Below are 18,974 nucleotides of genomic sequence, written 5' to 3'. Positions count from 1 at the left end.
GACTTTTAATGTATTTGTATATATATTTTTATTTTTTAAAAATATTTAAATATGTTAAAAAAATATAAAATAAATAAATAAAAAAGAAAATTTGTGGTAGCGGGCGCACTACTCTATATGGATAGTAATAGGACCACAAGAGAAAGCTAAGAGCATGTGACCAAAACACGACACAAGCAAACAAGTTGGGCTAAAAACTAAAGACTCAGAAGTAGTGATGAATAATAGAAAGGAGACTTTCCATGGCCACTAGGAGTCTATCTTCTTGCCTGAATCGGCCACTTTGCAAAAGAAAAAAGAAAAACTAGTTTGATTTAAGTTTGAATTTTTGGGTAGGCAGGCAGCTTTTAGCCTTATTAAATTGGAAGTCGGCTTTGATCTGACGCGGAGCATCGTGGGCATGTAAAAAAAAAAAAAAAACAGAAAAGAAAGTAACGTGATGCTTCAGCGCACCTTCCGCTTTCGGTCTTTGAAACCTTGTTTGGAATTGGAAAATGACTGCAGAAAAAAGAAAAATGAACCACCTGGAGGAGGTCCTGAGGGATAGACTTTTTGCCTGTTACCCACTTACTATATATATATATATTATGATAAAAGACAAAAGTTGGTGGCCATGGTTTCCTTAATCAATTATCTCTTTATATAGAAAGGAATACATCGGTCTCACGTAAGTGTATTACATCAAATCATATATATATATATATATATATATTTATAATTAAAATATTTCTTTTAAATAAATATCATTATTCTAAATTCTTACGATATCCATCCCCTTTCGACTCAAATCAAAATGAAAGAGGATAAGGTTACTCTCCTACTGCTTATTTATAATTATTTTTTATATTTAATTTTTTTTATTTTTAATTTTAATTAATGATTAAAATAGTAACCATTAATAAAATTATATATATTAATTTTTTTAAGATTAAAGACTTTAAAAAGATATTTAAAAGAAAATGATAAAAAATAAAAAATTCCAAATATTTTATAAATAATAAATGGGCAGTGATAGGCATCCAACCAAAATAAAGCAAATTAAAAAAATAGTTATCCAAAATTGATCGTTCTTATAGTTTTAAAAAAATATTTCATTGTTTGAACATAATAAAAAAATTCATGAATCTAATTCATTACATAAAATTAGTTGAACAAGAAATAATTACTCATTATTTATAAATATGCCTAAAATCTTATCAATAGAAAATGTAAAATTTATTTTTCGATACTCTTTTTAACGTATAAATTAATATTTTTTTTTTAATTTTTATGACGAGATAAATAGCGTAAACTTTCTTTTATCGTGTAACAAATTCTGATAACATAAAAAATTGATAATCCACAGTGGTGTGTGTATTTTTTTAAAGCTCCATCGTCCATCGAAAACTAGGTTGTTTCATTGGTTGAAAAAGAATCTGCAATGGCATGGATGGCCCACTCATCTAGAAAATGTATGCTGAGAAAAACGAAGACCCCTAGGCCGTAGGGTCCACGATTTATAGCTTTACCTAATTTCAGATTTGGTATTATTAAAATGGTGAATGTGTCTATATTTCTACCACCTAGCCTAACTGTCTAGCATTATGAAAAACATTCGTAATTGACATCAAATCACACAATCAAAGCTTAACACATTAGCCACTCTATTGAGTTTCCAATAATAACAAAGGTTATAAACTAATTATTTTTTTCGATTTTTATTCGTGGACAAACTCGTAATTTGCAATCCCAAGTAAAATCGATTTATGAACGGGAATATATATATTTTTTTCCCTATTATATAGGAAAGATTGTCGCACAAAACTTCCTTAAAAAATACAAAAGAAATTAATGATGTTCTTCAATTTAAATTTTTTAATAATTAATTATATTTTTTTTATTTGTCATAATTTAAATGCTTGTAATTAAGTAATTGAAAACAAAAATTATTCAAAATATATCACATTAATAATATTTCTCTAAAACTAAACTAAAATTGTAGGTAAGGTTAAAATAGACACTTTCCTTTCTCATCGTGGAGCAAAAACTGGAATACTTTTGAAAAATAAAAATTATACATGCAGTTATATTTTAATATTTTTTATGTATATTATTAATATGATTGACCGTATTATTTTTTTATATAAAATATTTGATTTGATCAATTATATTAATAAAATATATAAAAATCATATAAAAGTAATTGTATATAATAAGAGTAGTGTTAATTTGCCAGCCAACAATGACTGTTGGGCATGCCGCCTAGCGCAAACTTAGATTTTTATTTTTTTTTTTCATATTTTTTAACATATTAAAATATTTTTAAAAAATAAAAAAATATATCAATATACTAAAAGTTATTTTTTTAATTATTAAATAAAAAAATTAAATATATAAATAATTAAAATGAAAAGACAAACTCAAATGGGATAGTAACATTTTCTATATAATAAATCTCAGAATTTGTCCGTTACTAGTTTGTGGATGACGCGGCACAAATAGAGTGAGAGCAGCGGGAGAACCGGAGTTTACACTCTGGAGGGAAGCGGGTCACTGCCTCCTCTCAACTGAAACCGGTTCGTGAACGTTTGTTGACATATCGGAATTTATTTCGTTTTGTTTATGAAAAGGAGGGAACTGCTTGTCAAGCTGTTCGAAGAATGTAACAATGTCAATTCACTGGTACAATTGCACTCTCAGACGCTCAAAGCCGGCTTTGCCCATGACAATTTCTTTGCCGTCAAACTCACCGCCCTCTATTCGAGATATACCTGTCTTCAGTACGTACGCAAGCTGTTCGACGAAACGCCCCAGAGAACCGTCCATCTCTGGAACGCTGTACTCAGGAGTTATGCTAAAGAGAAGCGATGGGAGGAGACTTTGCATCTCTTCCATCACATGATATCTAATGGAATTTCCACCGAGGAAAAACCTGATAATTTCACAATACCCATTGCTCTAAAGGCCTGCGCGGGGCTGCGGGCGCTTGAATATGGCAAACTGATTCATGGGTTTGTGAAGAAGAATGCTTGGGTTGGCATGAACATTTTTGTGGGTTCTGCATTGATTGAATTCTACTCCAAATGTGGACAATTGACTGAAGCTTTAAGAGTACTCGAGGACTTTTCTAGACCGGATGTTGTTATGTTTACTTCAATGGTTTCTGGCTATGAACAAAATGGTTTTCCTGAAGAAGCGATTGCATTTTTCTCTCGACTGGTGACGGTGGAGTGCCTTAATCCTGATTCAGTGATGCTTGTCAGTGTGGTTTCTGCTTGTTCTCAGTTATTGAATTTTAAACTTGGAAGCTGTGTACATGGTTTTGTAATTAGGAGGGGTTTTGATGCTGAATTGTCTTTGGTCAACTCATTATTGAATTTTTATGCAAAGACGGGTTCGATCAGAATTGCAGCTAATTTGTTCAGGAGGATGCCAGAAAAAGATATAATATCATGGAGCTCAATGGTCGCTTGTTTTGCTCATAATGGTGTTGCTATTGAGGCATTAGATCTTTTCAAGGAAATGATTGATAGGGGAATTGAACCAAATTCAGTTACTCTGATCAGTGCATTACAAGCATGTGCAGATGCCTGTAATTTAGAAGATGGTAAGAAGATCCATGAACTTGCTGCTTGGAAAGGTTTTGAGTTGGATGTCTCTGTTGCCACAGCTCTAATTGATATGTATATGAAGTGCTTCTTGCCTGACAAAGCAATGGATGTATTCAAACGAATTCCCAAGAAAGATGTGGTTTCCTGGGCTGCTTTGTTAGGTGGGTATGCTTACAATGGAATGGCATACAAGTCAATGGAACTCTTCCGTGATATGCTATCCGATGAAACACAACCTGATGCTGTTGCTATGGTGAAAATTCTGGCAGCTTGTTCAGAATCAGGGATTCTCCAGCAAGCTGTTTGCCTTCATGGATATGTACTTGCAAGTGGCTTTAATAACAACATTTTTGTAGGTGCTTCACTCATAGAGTTGTACTCAAAATGCGGTAGCATAAATAGCGCGACAAAAGTATTTGAAGGGATGATAAACAAAGATGTTGTTATTTGGAGTGCGATGATTGCAGGTTATGGAACTCATGGGCAAGGCAGAGAAGCTTTAGCAACATTTGATCTAATGGTTAAGAGTGCAGCAGTTAGGCCAAATAATGTAACACTTCTCTCAATTTTATCTGCTTGTAGCCATGCAGGTTTGGTTGAAGAAGGGATGGAGATATTTAGTAGAATGTCACTTGAATACCAACTGAAGCCAAACCCGGAACATTATGGGATAATGGTTGATCTTCTCGGCCGGATGGGACAGTTAGATAAGGCCATGGACATTATTAACCACATGCCAACTCCAGCTGGGCCCCATGTTTGGGGAGCCCTTCTGGGTGCTTGTCGAATCCATCACAATATTGAGATGGGAGAGATCGCTGCAAAGAATCTTTTGCAGTTAGATCCTAGACATGTGGGGTATTACATACTGCTATCACATATTTATGCTGTGGATGAGAGGTGGCATGATGTAGCAGAAGTTAGAACTCAAATAAAGGAGAAGGGGTTGAAGAAGATCTTTGGCCAAAGTGTGGTTGAGATAAGGAATGAAGTCCGTAGTTTTGTAGCTGATGACAGATTCCACCCGGATTTTGAGCAGATTTATGGTTTTATGAGAAATTTGGAGGTGATAATGAGAGAGGATGGCTATGTTCCTGATACACAGTTTATATTACATGAAGAGGGGAAAGATTTAAACTTCTGATATGTAGGGTTATGGACATCTCAGTTTCACTCATCAAGCAGATTCCATTGAATGTCGACGGGCTTAAGCTAATTAATCAGATATGACCATAATACCATTTGTCGGATTAGCCATTTTTATACCATGATTTAAAATGTCTTAGGGTTTGAACTTACTGTTTTTTTTTTTCTTTCCCCTAAGCAAATTATAGATATATTTAACAGTTATTGGACAATAGTCAACAGGTTGAGAGGTTCCTATATTCATCACAAACCAACAAATACAACATAAGACATAATTTTTTTTTTCCCACCCATTTCCCACAAGGTGAAGTCGCGAGAAGCAGTTTTGATACAGATAAAAAATGGACTGTAATATTACAACGGGAAGTCGTAATGAAGTGATGTGTGCTGCATTTTCTTTTTTCCATAATCCTTGGCTAGGAAAAGCAAAAGTATAAGAAAATCAAATTGGAGATGCACCGAATCATTGGCGGAAGATCACCTGGGACTGTGGTGGCATGAGAAGGCCACTCGCAACGCTAGGAGAGTGGAAGATGGTTGGGTCTAAAGGATCCGAGATCGTTGGTCCCGAAAATGCCGAGCATGGTGACAACAAGCACTTCTACTTCTTACTTCCGAAATGATTTGATTATTAGATTTGGAGGGCTAAAGAGCATGGATATGCTCCTAGGTATTTGAAGAGGGAACCTTGGAAGGACCTCTTGTCCTCTCTTTCCATTGACAATTGAAAATTATATGATGAAAATGGATAGAAAAATGTTATTTATATTTACAATTTTTACTCACATAACGATACTTGCTGACGTGTTAGTTAATAATGTGTTGAAAAGTATGAAATAAAGATGACTAAAATGCTTATCAACGGCCTTTTATCTTGTCTAAATATCCTTTCCCACATTAGTAACATAAAATTGACATAAAAGCTAAATTGGCAGGAAAGGTGCAAACAGATAATGGTTGTCAAGGTTAAGGTTCGGTTTAGCCACTGAAAATTTTGAGATGGGAATTTTGAATTTTAAGATAAAATATTAAAATATTATATTTTAATATTATTATTATTTTGAGATTTGAAAAAGTTGAATTATTTATTATGTTTTATATGAAAATTTGAAAAAATTATATGATAAAATGAAAATTTTAAATTTAGCATGAGAATTTTGAATTGCCAAACTGAACCTTAATTTAAATTGGTCCGCTCCTTAATTCGAAAGACACCACTCTCGTGTTAAATGGTACTTCCCAACTTTCTTCTTCTCTGTAGCTTTCTGTGAAAGAAAATATCGTTTATGAATGAATGAGGGCCCTATTAAACCCTTTCCAACGCTTTAGCATCATAACTGTTGTTCCTCGTAATGAATTTTCAAACTCCAACTTCCTCTGCACCTCCATTCCCAGTTCCACATCCTCTCCAAGACCACTGGAACTCATCCAAAGCAAAACCACGAACCAGATAGCCCTCATAATCTCGTCCGCCTTGCAAAAATGCACCAACCTGAGCAGTGTCAAGAAAGCACATGCAAAGACCTTTGCTTTTGGTCTCCAACATGACAAACATTTATCGATCAAAATCGCCATCTTGTATGTTTCGTTTGATAACGTTGACACTGCAAATATTTTATTTGAGTCCGCACCCAACCCATCAAGTTACTTTTGGAATAATATGATACGGGGCTATGCCACTGAGGGCCAGTTTGCCAGGTCGTTGGGACTGTACAATAAGATGTTGCAAGAGGGTCTAATACCCGATAAGTTTGCATTCCCTTTTGCGCTTAAATCTTGTGCAGGATTGTCTAATTTGCAGCTGGGGAAGCTGGTTCACCAGCATTTACTCTGTTGTGGGTGCAGCGGTGATCTTTTTGTTAATGCTGCTTTGGTTGACATGTATGCAAAGTGTGGGGATGTTGGAATTGCACGGTTAGTATTTGATAAAATGGCAGTGAGGGATTTGGTTTGTTGGACTTCCATGATATCTGGGTATGCCCACAACGGTTATAACAGTGAGACGCTCGAGTTTTTTAATTTGATGCGTGGTTCAGGGGTAAAACCCAACCGGGTAAGTCTTTTGAGTGTTCTTCTAGCTTGTGGTAGTCTGGGAGCTTTAAGGAAAGGCGAATGGTTTCATAATTATGTAATACAAACTGGGTTTGAAAATGATATCCTTGTTGTAACAGCTGTAATGGATATGTATGCGAAGTGTGGGAGTTTGGATTTGGCTCGTGGGTTGTTTAATGAAGCAGCAGGGAAAGATATTGTTTGCTGGAGTTCGATGATTACATGCTATGGAATTCATGGGGATGGAAGGAAGGCAATTGATCTTTTTGATGCAATGTTAGAAGCAGGATTAAGCCCGAACCATGTGACGTTCACCTGTATTCTTTCAGCTTGTGGTCATTCAGGATTGCTAGAAGAAGGCAGGAGATATTTCAAATTGATGAAAGAGGTGTTTCGGATTGCCCCGAAGCTCAATCATTTTTCATGTATGGTGGATCTTCTTGGCCGTGCTGGACAACTAGATGAGGCAAAAAACCTTATAGAGAATATGCCAGTGAAACCTGATGCAACTATATGGGGACCTTTACTTGGAGCATGCAGAATATATGGAAATCTTGATTTGGCCGAGAGAGTTGCAGATGTTCTTTTTCAGTTAGACCCATTACAGTCTGGCTATCACGTTCTACTTTCTAATATTTATGCTGCTAAAGGTCGATGGAACAAAGTTGAGATGGTGCGGAATATGATGGCCAGAATCGGAGCCAATAAGATACAGGGATTTAGTTTGATCGAGTTAAATGATAGAGTTCATAGATTCAGTGCAGGAGATCGGTCTCATCCTCAGTCGGATGGGATTTTATCTAAGCTTGAGGAGCTGGCAGCCAAGATGAAACGCTTGGGTTATGTTCCCTTGACAGATTTTGCCCTTCACGATATCGAAGAGGAAGGAAAAGAGGAGGCACTTTCTTACCACAGCGAGAGGCTGGCTATTGCATTTGGCCTCATTAACACCAACCCGGGGACTGCAATTCGCGTCACAAAGAATCTTAGGATATGTGGAGATTGCCATAATGCAATTAAGTTCATTTCAAAGATTGTGAAACGAATCATCATTGTAAGGGATATGCATCGGTTTCACCATTTTGAGGATGGAGCTTGTTCGTGTAGAGATTACTGGTAATCACGTGGATATCTCTGGTTGTGCTTAATTGTTAGGTAGCTGTGTCCGGCACGGTTTCTGTAAGTTGGTTAGAAGCTTGCACAGAGATGTAAATCCCGATTCAAGGAAACCATCTTGAATTTCTCACCATGAAATTTTTCTTGGTCGACGATTTTTTACATTTGTATGGTCCTTAATTGACCGTCTTTGATAATGAATAATACCAAGTTGTTGGATCAAAAGAAACGTGACAAAAACAACCCAACTTGACTGTAAACACCTTGCAGATGAAAACAGATGGAGATGCACACACGAAGAGAACTGTACAAAAAGGAACACTCAAAGCGACACCTTAACTTACTCATACGGGACAAACATTCAACGAAAAGATCCTAAAACAAGTGTGCTCATCAAGCACCCTACTTGGACTAACAGACCAGGATCACATAAAACATACTGACACCAGTATTCTATTTTCCTACACGTACGTCCATGCACAAAGGAGTTAGGATCATCCCAATCGCTCATTTCAGGCTCCTTCGTATACATTATAACCGTCGCGCGGTTTAGCCGAGTTTTCGCTTCTAGCCACCCGGTTGGCTTTGTTCAGCCACTCTTATGTTTGGAAAGTGAGATATGATGAAAATTTTATAAATAGTAGTGAAATATTTTGAGTTAAGATGTTTCATTTTTAAAAACAAAAGAAGAGATAAAAATTGAATAAAAATAGTATAAAGTTAAAATATTGTTAGAATATAATTAATTTTTAATATAATTTATATTTTGAAATTTGAAAAAATAGTATTGTTTTTTGTGTAAATTGAAATAATTAGATAAAAAAAGTTAAATATTTAAAATTGAAAAGTGTTTGTGTTTGAATAATATTTGAGAAAGAAATTATGAGAAAATTTGAGACAGAATCAGAGATAAAATCATCTCACTTTCCAAACAAGCCCGAGACTTGTATCTAACATTGCTGTAAATATGGAAGTAGAAAATGTTAAAGTGTTAAATTTGAAAAGTGAGAATTAATTAGAGACGAGAGAGAATTAACAAGTATAGTATGACGATTAAGCGAGATGAAAGTAAGAAATGCATCTGGGATTTCGTAAGTAGAGATTGATAGACAATGCTCGAGATTAGGAGCTAGAAAAGTTAATCTGGAAAGTGAGAGAAACGGAGAGAACAATTGAGAGAAGGAAAAGAAAGAGTGGTGGATAAGACAGGAAAGAGTCGAAAGACAAGATCTTGCGGCTGGACTTAAAGAGCTGATCATCATTTTCACAAGCCATGACCAAGCCGTGAATAGCCCTTCCTACAAAAGCCAATCCACCTTCGGGAGATTAGTACACAGAGATACAAAAAAAAAATAAAAATAAAAAAATAAAAATAAAAACAAAAAGACTTCTTGCAGACAGCTCCAATGGCCAATATACTTTGGTACATAGAGATGTTTGTAGCATTTTTCTGCCTCCTTCTTTTTTTCCATTGGTGCCGGAACAGACACTCATCCGTCATAAACTGGCCTGTCGTCGGAATGCTTCCGGGGCTTCTTCAAAATGCACCGAACGTCCACGAATACACAACACAACTTCTACAAAATACTGGGGGTACCGGCGAGTTTAAGGGCCCTTGGTTCACCAACATGGACTTCGTGATCACCTTTGATCCCATGAACATCCATCATATTTTGAGCAGAAACTTTTCCAACTACCCAAAAGGACCAGAGTTCCAGGAGATTTTTGATCCTCTGGGAGATGGGATTTTCAATTCCGACTCGGACTTGTGGAGATATCAGAGGAAGCTTATGCAGTCAATGATGAAAAATGGCAAGTTCGAGTTGTTCCTAGAAAAAGTTGCTCGAGGAAAGCTTGAGAAGGGCCTCATTCCTGTTCTTGATCACGTCTCAAGTATGGGAATTGAGGTGGATTTGCAAGACGTTTTTCAGCGTTACACCTTCGATACTGTTTGCCTAATGACTTTAGGCTTTGATCCAAATTGCCTCTCCATTGAATTTCCCAAAGTTACACACGTAAAAGCATTTGATCAAATAGAGAAAAGTATATTCTACCGACACATCGTGCCAGCAAATTTTTGGAAGTTGCAGAGATGGCTTCAAATCGGAGAAGAGAAGAAGCTGAGCAATGCTATTAAAGTTTTTGACGAATTTGTGTACAAATGCATCTCATCCAAGCAAGAAGAATTGAGCAGATCAAGCCTAACCCAGAAACTGGAGGAAGGAAAATTCGATTTACTGACCGCTTACATAGAACAAGAAGGAGTAGAAACAGATCAAAGCGATGGTTTTCCAAAATCTAAGCAGTTTCTAAGGGACACGATGCTTACTTTCTTGGCAGCAGGTAGGGACACCGTAAGTGCAGGGCTAACCTGGTTTCTATGGCTTGTTTCAACACATCCTTCAGTGGAAGCTAAGATTCTCGAAGAGATCAGAGAGAATTTGGTCATTAACAAGGAGAATAGTCATTGGGAAATGAATGATCTTGATCAGCTAGTTTATCTCCACGGAGCCATATGCGAGTCCTTACGGCTTTTTCCACCTCTACCATTCCAACACAAACATGCAGTCCAATCTGATACTCTTCCTAGCGGTCACCATATTAGTGCAAGGACGAGACTTATGTTATCTCTATACTCATTGGGAAGGGTGGAAAACATATGGGGAAAAGACTGCTCAGAGTTCAAGCCAGAGAGATGGATTTCGGAGCAAGGAAGAATTGTGCATGTACCATCTTACAAATTCCTAACATTTAATGCAGGACCCAGGAGTTGTTTAGGTAAAGATATGAGCTTTATTCAAATGAAAATAGTTGCAAGCACCATTATTTGGAATTATCATGTTCAAGTGGTTGAAGATCATCCTGTTTTGCCGAGCCGATCTGTTGTGCTTCATATGAAACATGGTTTGAAGGTTAAGGTCACCAAAAGATCAGAAGCTAGTACCATTCTTTGATGATGGAGAGACGAGGCTTTTAGGAATGAGCTATGTATGTATGTATGCATGCATGCATATTCATTAAGTTGTAGCATTTATAATGTCATGGAACGTATATTATATGAATATGTAGCTTGAATTATGTAATAAATAAAAAGTATTGAGATCAATGAAACGAACATCGAGTTTCTCCACGTGAGTCCGTGACTTCTCAAATACACTGATGATGCCCTCCTAATTGCATCATAAATTCACCAGCTTGTATTCAATCAGCTCATATTTAGGTGTTATTTGCAAAGTTTTGAATGTCGTTCCGATTATAACACTGAAATGAAATATTTCAATATCAATATTATTTTGAGATAGTTTATATATGGATAAATTAATTATATATATATATATATTATATTTTAAAATAACATCAATACAAGTCTTAAAAGGTTAAAATATATATAGGAATCTTTAAATGTGAGAATTAGAGTGAAAATTATGAAAAAATTAAGATTTTTATATTAATTATAAAGATACCACAACCCTATCAGTATTGACTGAAATGTATCGAAAATCAGCTGATATTGATCGAAACGTACCGAAATGACAAGTAACCGACACAGTAAATTCCAATCGTACCGACCAATATGGTAAGATATTCAAAACATTAGTTATTTATATCCTTAATAAATATTTAGGTGTTCCTAATATTTAATTCATAATTTGAATTTAATTTGTTTATACCTTTAAATAATTATTTTTAGACAAACCATTTGGAAATAGAAGCTTAAAAGAAAACAAAACATTGTAAAATACAAGAAGATCCACGACCCTTTACTATAATCTCATGGAGCCAGTCTCCATAAGAAAAGAATTGTGTTGGATTTCCCTCTTCCAAATCTCTCAATATCTTAAAAAAAGAAAAAGAAAAACTATAATCTCATGCAATTGTGGAACCTCATCGACGGACTTGGGAAAAAAATTAAATAAAAAATATAATGATATAACTGTAACTCAAATGACTAATTTTTTTAATTTATCTTATAATCAATAATGCAATTATATAACTTATTAAAAATAAATTTTAATATACAAAAATTAAAATATCAATATTTTTGTTTTCTTTCGTCCAAAACAATCAATCCTGCGAATGAGCTGTTTGATTTTAGAAATAAGATGACTAGTCCTAATTCATATAGAAAGATATTCTTTTATTTAAATATTTATTTTAAAATTACATATTAATTTAAAATTATCTCATTTTATTTTACTTACTAATCCAAATAGACAAATTCATAATTTTCAAAAATTATATTATCTCGTTTTAATTTAATAATCTCACTATTATGTATTTACATATCATTTTAACTCATTTCACTTTTTAATCTAAACATATAAAATTTTTAAAAATCATCTCATTACATCTCATTTCATCTCAACTCAACAATCTTATTATTATTTACCATTCAATTCATCCCGTCTCACAAATCATGTCCAAACGAGCGCTAAAAACACAGGCTTTACCCGGAAGCGACGAATCATAGGGACGACATGCCCAAAACCTACGCTTAAATAGCGTTCCTGCCTCCATTTCTCAGAGTTAAAAACTTTGTACCCCTTTTTGAGCGGCTGTGGCGCCTGTGCTCGTCAAGAATCAGAAGATCCACTCAGCAATAATGCCTGTAACTGTAAGCTCTCTCTCTAATCGTGGTCCAATTGTTAATTTTTGTGCTAACCAAGTAAGAAAAAAAGTGTTGTTGTTTGGCTTTTTTTACCCTGATTTTTGTTTTGGGGTTTGTCAAATTGAATTACTTTTTCTTTAACTACCAATGCAGAAAGCAACAAAGAAGCAAGAAAAAACAGGGTTGAAAACAGATGACGACCCTCATTATGTATGTTTCTTACTATCCTCTTCGGTATAATTGTCTTTTTTTATTATATTTTCTGGGTGTTCGAAAAGCGTATTGTATATGCACGCGCACACAGAGGCAGACACTTGCGCAGATTCTAAATTGGCATGGCAGTTTCTGGGATTCTTTTACCATCAAATTAGCTCCTTTAAGGTTTAGTAATTATTATGCAATAAAGATGTCCTATTATAAATTTGAGAGTAGAATTGGAAAGAACAATGAAGTGTTTTTTAAATGAGTAAAAGAACAATAAAGTATTATCAAGTTCACAACAATTTTAGTAGATAAGTTGCCATCCACTAACATATGTCCATTAAACTTTTTCGTTAAGTGCTCAAAAGGTTTTTTACCTCTTTCTTGCACTCCTAAATACCTTTATTTTTTCCTTTTATTAAGTAGCTTAGTTATTTTGAGTAGATATTAACTTTTTATTCCTTCAAGGACATTTTGTAAAAATATGTGAGGAACCCGTGTTGGTTATATGTTTGACACTAGAATATGGGTTTCTCTAATTGTGTTCATGGAAAACGTGCAATGGGGTGTCTGGAAAGGAATAAAAGGGGAAAACTATTTCAGATATAATACAAGTTCCCTATGTTTCTTTTTGCTTTTGTGTATGTTGATAGTTGGTGGTCTGGATGATTATACCTGGTTATGCATATGATTCCTTTTTTCTTTGTGTGTTTAAGGCCTTGAACGGATTAACTGTATTCCATTGAACAAAATTGGAGATTGGACGGAGACCTTTGCAAAAACCACACCCCTTACTTTATTCTAGGGTTTTTTAGTAAGCCATCTGTGATTAATCTGGATACTTTTTCTTGTCATTGCTATTGGTTTTACTTTGTTTTAAAGGAATTTGTATCACAAGGTTGTGAGTTCTGTTGAATAAATTTTACAATCTTGTGAGATTTATGCATCTAAATTGGTGTCCATCACTAATTTATCATCAAGTTAATGTGCATATAGTGTGTCCAAGCCTCTAGCCTTACATTGATGACATTACATTAGACAATGTCATGGAGCTATTTATCTAGCTGGCTGAATCAGTAATTGCTGAATCAGTTTATTCTATGTTCCGTGTTTACACATGTTGCCCCAAACCCCTGTTAACAACACTCTTGAACACCATGTGCAGGGACTAAAAATAAACAAGATCATTGATGCTGCCGTGAACAAGTATACAACCTTATTTACCTACAATGCCCTTAGACCTGCTCTCAGGAACCACATTGAACAATATGTTTGTAAGAAGCTCTCTGATTTGCACACCCCTGATCACCCCACCTATGCTCTGGTAATACTCTCTTTTTCTTTGACAGTGTTCTCCATTATTTCTCTGATGATTTTAGATGTCGTACCTTTACATGTCAATTTGTCTAGATGATACGAAGGGCGATCGAAGGATTGAATGAGGAGGGATCGACTGAGGAAGCAATATCAATGTTTATTAAAAAAGATGTTAAGGATCTGCCATGGGCTCATGAAAGTTTTTTGAGGCATCATTTGAAAAAGCTTACTGAGACGGGGGAGATTGTAAAAACTTCTGAAAACTATTATATGCTTCCTGTTGAAAACGGTAATTTTTATATCGAAGGAAAGCATGGGCAGTTGAATGGAACTGAAGACCAAATTGATACATTAGAAGAACAAAAGCCTGCAGCAGAGCGAAGTGAACAAGAGCCAAAGGTCAATGAAATGGGAGATAAAAACCAAGTTTTAGAAGATGTTCAATTGCTTGAGGAACACGTAGGAAAACACAATGAAGCAAAACTGCTCAAATTTGAATTGATTAATGAACAAATTGAAGGACAGAAAGTTGAAGTGATTCCAGAGTTATGCCCTTCTCAAGAGCTGCAAAATAAACAGCCAGATGAAATGAGTTCACAACAAGGTCATACACAAAGGCATGAAATTGAAGTGGTTGTGGGCATTCTGAACGCAGCAGAAGACAAAACTAAATCGACTGGAGAACAAATTCAGGAAAAACGAGCAGATGGTGTCATTCAAGAACAGAAAAATCAAGTAATGGAAGATCGAAATCTGCCGCATGATCGCCAAATTAGAGATTGCTCCAAACAGATTCCATATCATGAAGAACAAAGTCTACTAATTGAAAAGCTGATCGAGCTAGAAGCACTAGAGAATCAAGTGACTGGGAAACTAAATGAACTGCAAACTGAAATGAGGCACAATGTTATTGGCCTTAGGTTTGCCTCTTAGCAGTTATTTTTATGTTTATTTTCCCTTTTCCTTTTAATTACTGACCTCACGCTTGCTCCTTTTCTTGTCTGATAAATAGCGACCTGCAATTATCCCAAGAGTCAGAAAACAATGAAGCTATTATGACAAACCAGACTTTTTTTCATATGAGCCATGGATTGGGAAATGATGTTTCATTACTTAAATCAAAGGTGAATGTTAAGATATGTATTTGGATGTTGAATGATCCTTTTCAAAATAACTCATTGAAGATGTTTTGTGATCTCTTTGGATGGTAGGCTAAATGTATAGAATTGTTGAAGAGAACAAAGAAGATTGAGGAACAGCTGATGGACATTATTAATTCATCAAGTGTGAGGGAGGTGCCAAAGCATGACACTCTGAATTCTGTGATGGATGAACAAAAGAGGGAAAACATAAAGAAGTCTGAGCAGAAGCAGCAAGTTGAGTTTTCTAGTCTAAAAAGGCCTCCAGAACAAGAAGTAGAAGCATTGCAGGAGTTATCTCAGAATCAACAGAAGCAAGTAAAGTTTTGTGATCAGCATGAGGCGTCAGAATGCCAGCCAAAATCAACTGGAACTTCCTCTGCTGTGCCAACAAATTCAGGACAGCTTGAAGATGGGACCGCTAGAGCTTGAGACTTCAGAGAAAGGATCACTTGGTTTAAAGGCAATGTAAACAGCAAATTTTGGGCAAAAGGCATCCACTGAGAACTGTTCTCATTCCCTCAACAATGACTCAAGACAGCTTTCGTGGATAAGAACTGAAGTTTCCTGTAGACCTCCTAAGACTTTGCAGTCACGAGAGGCCTTTGTAATTGTTGCAAGTGACAAGTTCTCTCGATGTACCCTTGGACTCATAATGACTGGAGCCATCAGGTCAAAAGTGGCAACACCGGAAGTGTCAAGGCCAAGGTGCTTACCTCTGGAACTTGCCATAAATGGTTCCACAATGGAGGCCGACGGTAGCCTTCAAGATTAAAGTCAGATTTTTTCATGGCCATTGGATAATGATGATCAGCATCATCTTGAGCAACAGCTGCTAAAGCATCAACGCTGAGATAGGCCTCCTAAATCGAAGGGAGACATAGATCTATACCCACGGCCAATCCGAATCAAAATAAGCACCAAAACGCAGTGTGTTCAGACAGTAGAAGGCGTCCTACACCCAAGACAAAGGCACATGGAGCACAACTGATTAGTAACCTTGGATTGTGAGCATTGTAATGAGATAAAAGTAATAGCCAGATAAAAGAGGGAGGGTTCTAAAATTAAGACCAGTTTTAGCTATACAACCATGGAGGCATCGTCGTTTTTACTGGAGCAGGAGCAATCATTACATCGAGGGCGAGGGGCTTGGGAGACACAGACATCATGATAAAAGCACCGCTGACCTGACCAAAGAGAGCCAACAGCACAACCGAAGCGTCCAAAAGGGGACTGAAGGAACCTGATGACGGTGACAATGGTGAGTCAAATGTTCTGTTTCTAGTAGGGCTTCAGCATTTTAAAGTAGATTTAACTAATCACATTAAGTCACGTTAGTTTGTGATTTAACATTTATATATATATATACATTCTTCATTCCTTTTGTGAGAAAGTACTCTAGATGATTGTGCGATGAGCATTACATAACTAAACCTGATCAATGATATCTATTACATGCATATAGCCGGCGCAAAGAATAAACCATTGTTGACACGGCGAAATTGTTGATTTATAAGAAAATTTAAATTTAAATTTTTGTAGGTGTCAGCAGATTCAACTTCCTGTAAAATCTTGAGTTCTGCTGTTCCATCACCCTCAAACGGGAACAAAATGAGAACAGCTTGCATTCAGACGTTGTAAGGGCAGATTGGACAACTGGAATGAGATAAAAAAAAAATCATTTCATTTATCATTACAATTTTTTAAGGAAATAAAAAATTTTCGTCTCATCTCATCGTTAAAAACAGTTTAATCAACCGTTGATCCTTAATACTGAGTATTTGAGGAGAAATTGCCGATCCAACGAGACGATCTTGATCAAATTATTTTGAGCTAATTGTTTTATAAATTTGATTTGGTTGACGAGAAAACGTCGAAAAATAGAGAGTTTGTGCTACAGTGTGTCTGCGTCGTCAAGTTTGGATTTCTAAGTGCTGGGAATTACCATCAAGATTGAGCTTTGAGATCGATTGGTTGGTGAGGAAATGTCGCAAAGGGGCAAAAATTCTGGTGTTTTTTTTTTTTTTTTTTTTTTTTTTAAATTATTATTTTAAATACTGAAAGAGAAGTTTAGGACTTTGGGAGAACAAAGAGAATAGGTCGAGACTTTTGAAGGAAGTTTAACTGAAGGACTTCAAGAAAATTATTGTTTGGAAGCTGAGATTCTGAGAAAATAACTGAAGCTTGTCGGTCAAGAAATGGTTGCCGGGGCAACGCACAGGAAGAGAAGAACGTTTCTTTTTCATTTTTTTCAGAAGGAAAATGATTGGATGAGTCCCAAACCCCAAATGTGCCTGTCCATTTATTTTAGTTTATTTTTTAATTAAAAATGTATAAAAAATATTTAAAAGGTAAAAAGAAAAAACAATTGCATTAATAGTATATTTAAAATGCACATATGATCCTATAATAAAAAAAATGCACATACGAGAGTCATTGTAGGATTGTCCCTTCTAGCTTTGTTAGAAGAAAAAAGCTACACTCTTACTATTTATACAACCTTTACACACCAATTTTTATTTTTTTTTATTTTTTTGTCAAATATTTAATATATGGATAATAAATAGAAGAATTTAATTAATTTAAAAAGAATAAACTAAAAAAAATTAAAAAATTTACAAATTTTAAAAAATATGATGTGTCAAGGAGGTTGAGAAAGTTGAGTAGCATGACTCTTGTTAGAAAAGAATGAGAGTCTGTTGTGTTGTCTTCATTGGAGGATGTAAAGTATTTAAATTTGAATAATGATAGCCTTACCACTCTTTTACCACTCTTTTACCACTTTTTTAAATTTTTTATTTTTAAAAATTTTTTTTTTACTTAATGATTAAGTAAGTGACTATCACTAAAATTATATATTTTTAAAATTTTTTCTTAATGGTTAAGGATGTTAAAAAAATACTTAAAAGAAAATGATAAAAAAATAAATACACTACAAGTGGTAAAATAGTGGTAAAAGGGTGGTAAGTGTATCATTACCCTTTAAATTTTAAGTCGTGCTACATCCAATGATGGTGTAGTTCGAAAATGAATCTCGGTAAGATTTAGTTCCTTTTTTATTTATATTTTTTTATACCTTTAATTTTTTTTATTAATTTTTTTTAAAAATTTATAATATTATTAAAAAACACTTTATTAATCACTAATTAAAAGCAAAATGTATCATTATCCATCCTCGGGACAATTAGTATTTTCCTTAAATTTCAAACCATATGTTAACGTCGTGTTTCGTATGTATTTAGGCTAGATTATAGCAACTCGGATATTTTGAGTTGGGCCCTCGACAGTGGTCAAGTGCGACTGTATGGCATTGGTGCGTACATCCATGATGATGAAAAGTGCAGATGAAATAAAGAGAGATGACACACTGATTTTATATAATTCGGCATTAGGACTACTTCTAAGAGGGTTTGGAGAGGGGAGAATCTATTATAATAAACTTAATTTACAATCTCTCATACTCATTGTACAATGGGAGCTCTTGGTTCTTTCATCTAGTTTTTATTTCATCCTTGAAGCCTTTCTCTTGTCGGGTTGAAGTAGATGAGGATTCCTCCAAAATCTAGCCCTCCAAAAAGTCCCCTAAACCGTCCACTTTAAGCCACGTCTCCCCTTTCCCTCCCCTCACATCTTACATCAAATCACCCCTTTTACCTTTGCCACTATCCCCTTACACCATGCCTCCTGACACCATCACCCCTTATCTCTTCTTGTTCCTTCCCCTTCTCTCCATCTCTTGTACTTTAGTGAGTCTTCCTCTACCTTGTGGGTTCCCCTCCCAAGGGACTGGGCAGCTTGGGCCTA

General features: G+C 35.3%; 4 protein-coding genes across 6 annotated transcripts; all 4 read left to right on the top strand.

Moving 5' to 3' along the window:
* Positions 1-2,448: 2,448 nt before the first annotated feature.
* LOC122302934 (putative pentatricopeptide repeat-containing protein At3g01580) lies at positions 2,449-4,979 on the top strand. The gene has a single exon (XM_043114413.1). The coding sequence runs from the start codon at positions 2,602-2,604 to the stop codon at positions 4,732-4,734; it is 2,133 nt and encodes a 710-aa protein (XP_042970347.1). The 5' UTR covers positions 2,449-2,601; the 3' UTR covers positions 4,735-4,979.
* Positions 4,980-5,947: 968 nt separating this feature from the next.
* Positions 5,948-8,037, top strand: LOC122303248 (pentatricopeptide repeat-containing protein At4g21065-like). The gene has a single exon (XM_043114923.1). The coding sequence runs from the start codon at positions 6,031-6,033 to the stop codon at positions 7,906-7,908; it is 1,878 nt and encodes a 625-aa protein (XP_042970857.1). The 5' UTR covers positions 5,948-6,030; the 3' UTR covers positions 7,909-8,037.
* Positions 8,038-9,246: 1,209 nt separating this feature from the next.
* LOC122304141 (alkane hydroxylase MAH1-like) lies at positions 9,247-11,039 on the top strand. The gene has a single exon (XM_043116231.1). It carries the CDS (start codon positions 9,311-9,313, stop codon positions 10,856-10,858), a length of 1,548 nt encoding a protein of 515 aa, XP_042972165.1. The 5' UTR covers positions 9,247-9,310; the 3' UTR covers positions 10,859-11,039.
* Positions 11,040-12,304: 1,265 nt separating this feature from the next.
* Positions 12,305-16,869, top strand: LOC122302650 (putative mediator of RNA polymerase II transcription subunit 26). Of its 3 annotated transcripts, XR_006240494.1 has the most exons (7): positions 12,305-12,519; positions 12,667-12,723; positions 13,880-14,038; positions 14,125-14,951; positions 15,044-15,155; positions 15,243-16,431; positions 16,713-16,869. XR_006240494.1 is itself a non-coding variant. In XM_043114022.1 (6 exons), the coding sequence occupies exons 1-6, from the start codon at positions 12,508-12,510 to the stop codon at positions 15,600-15,602; spliced, it is 1,527 nt and encodes a 508-aa protein (XP_042969956.1). In that variant the 5' UTR covers positions 12,305-12,507; the 3' UTR covers positions 15,603-16,563. The 3 variants fall into 3 exon arrangements, 2 of the variants coding, with proteins under 2 accessions (XP_042969956.1, XP_042969958.1); XM_043114022.1 differs by lacking the exon at positions 16,713-16,869 and having other exon boundaries at positions 15,243-16,563; XM_043114024.1 differs by lacking the exons at positions 12,305-12,519; positions 12,667-12,723; positions 16,713-16,869 and having other exon boundaries at positions 13,903-14,038; positions 14,094-14,951; positions 15,243-16,563.
* The last annotated feature ends 2,105 nt before the right edge of the window (positions 16,870-18,974 follow it).

Source organism: Carya illinoinensis, chromosome 3, assembly GCF_018687715.1.
Source record: "Carya illinoinensis cultivar Pawnee chromosome 3, C.illinoinensisPawnee_v1, whole genome shotgun sequence".
Lineage (NCBI taxonomy): Eukaryota > Viridiplantae > Streptophyta > Magnoliopsida > Fagales > Juglandaceae > Carya > Carya illinoinensis.
The sequence above is the reverse complement of the archived record's forward strand: the minus strand, read 5'-3'. Positions and strand labels throughout refer to the sequence as shown.

Coding starts and splice junctions, on each gene's coding strand:
- LOC122302934 (XM_043114413.1), top strand. CDS start 2,602: ATGAAAAGGAGGGAACTGCTTGTCAAGCTGTTCGAAGAATGTAACAAT.
- LOC122303248 (XM_043114923.1), top strand. CDS start 6,031: ATGAGGGCCCTATTAAACCCTTTCCAACGCTTTAGCATCATAACTGTT.
- LOC122304141 (XM_043116231.1), top strand. CDS start 9,311: ATGGCCAATATACTTTGGTACATAGAGATGTTTGTAGCATTTTTCTGC.
- LOC122302650 (XM_043114022.1), top strand. Junction 12,724..13,879: donor CAGATGACGACCCTCATTAT/GTATGTTTCTTA, acceptor CACCATGTGCAG/GGACTAAAAATAAACAAGAT. Junction 14,039..14,124: donor ATCACCCCACCTATGCTCTG/GTAATACTCTCT, acceptor CAATTTGTCTAG/ATGATACGAAGGGCGATCGA.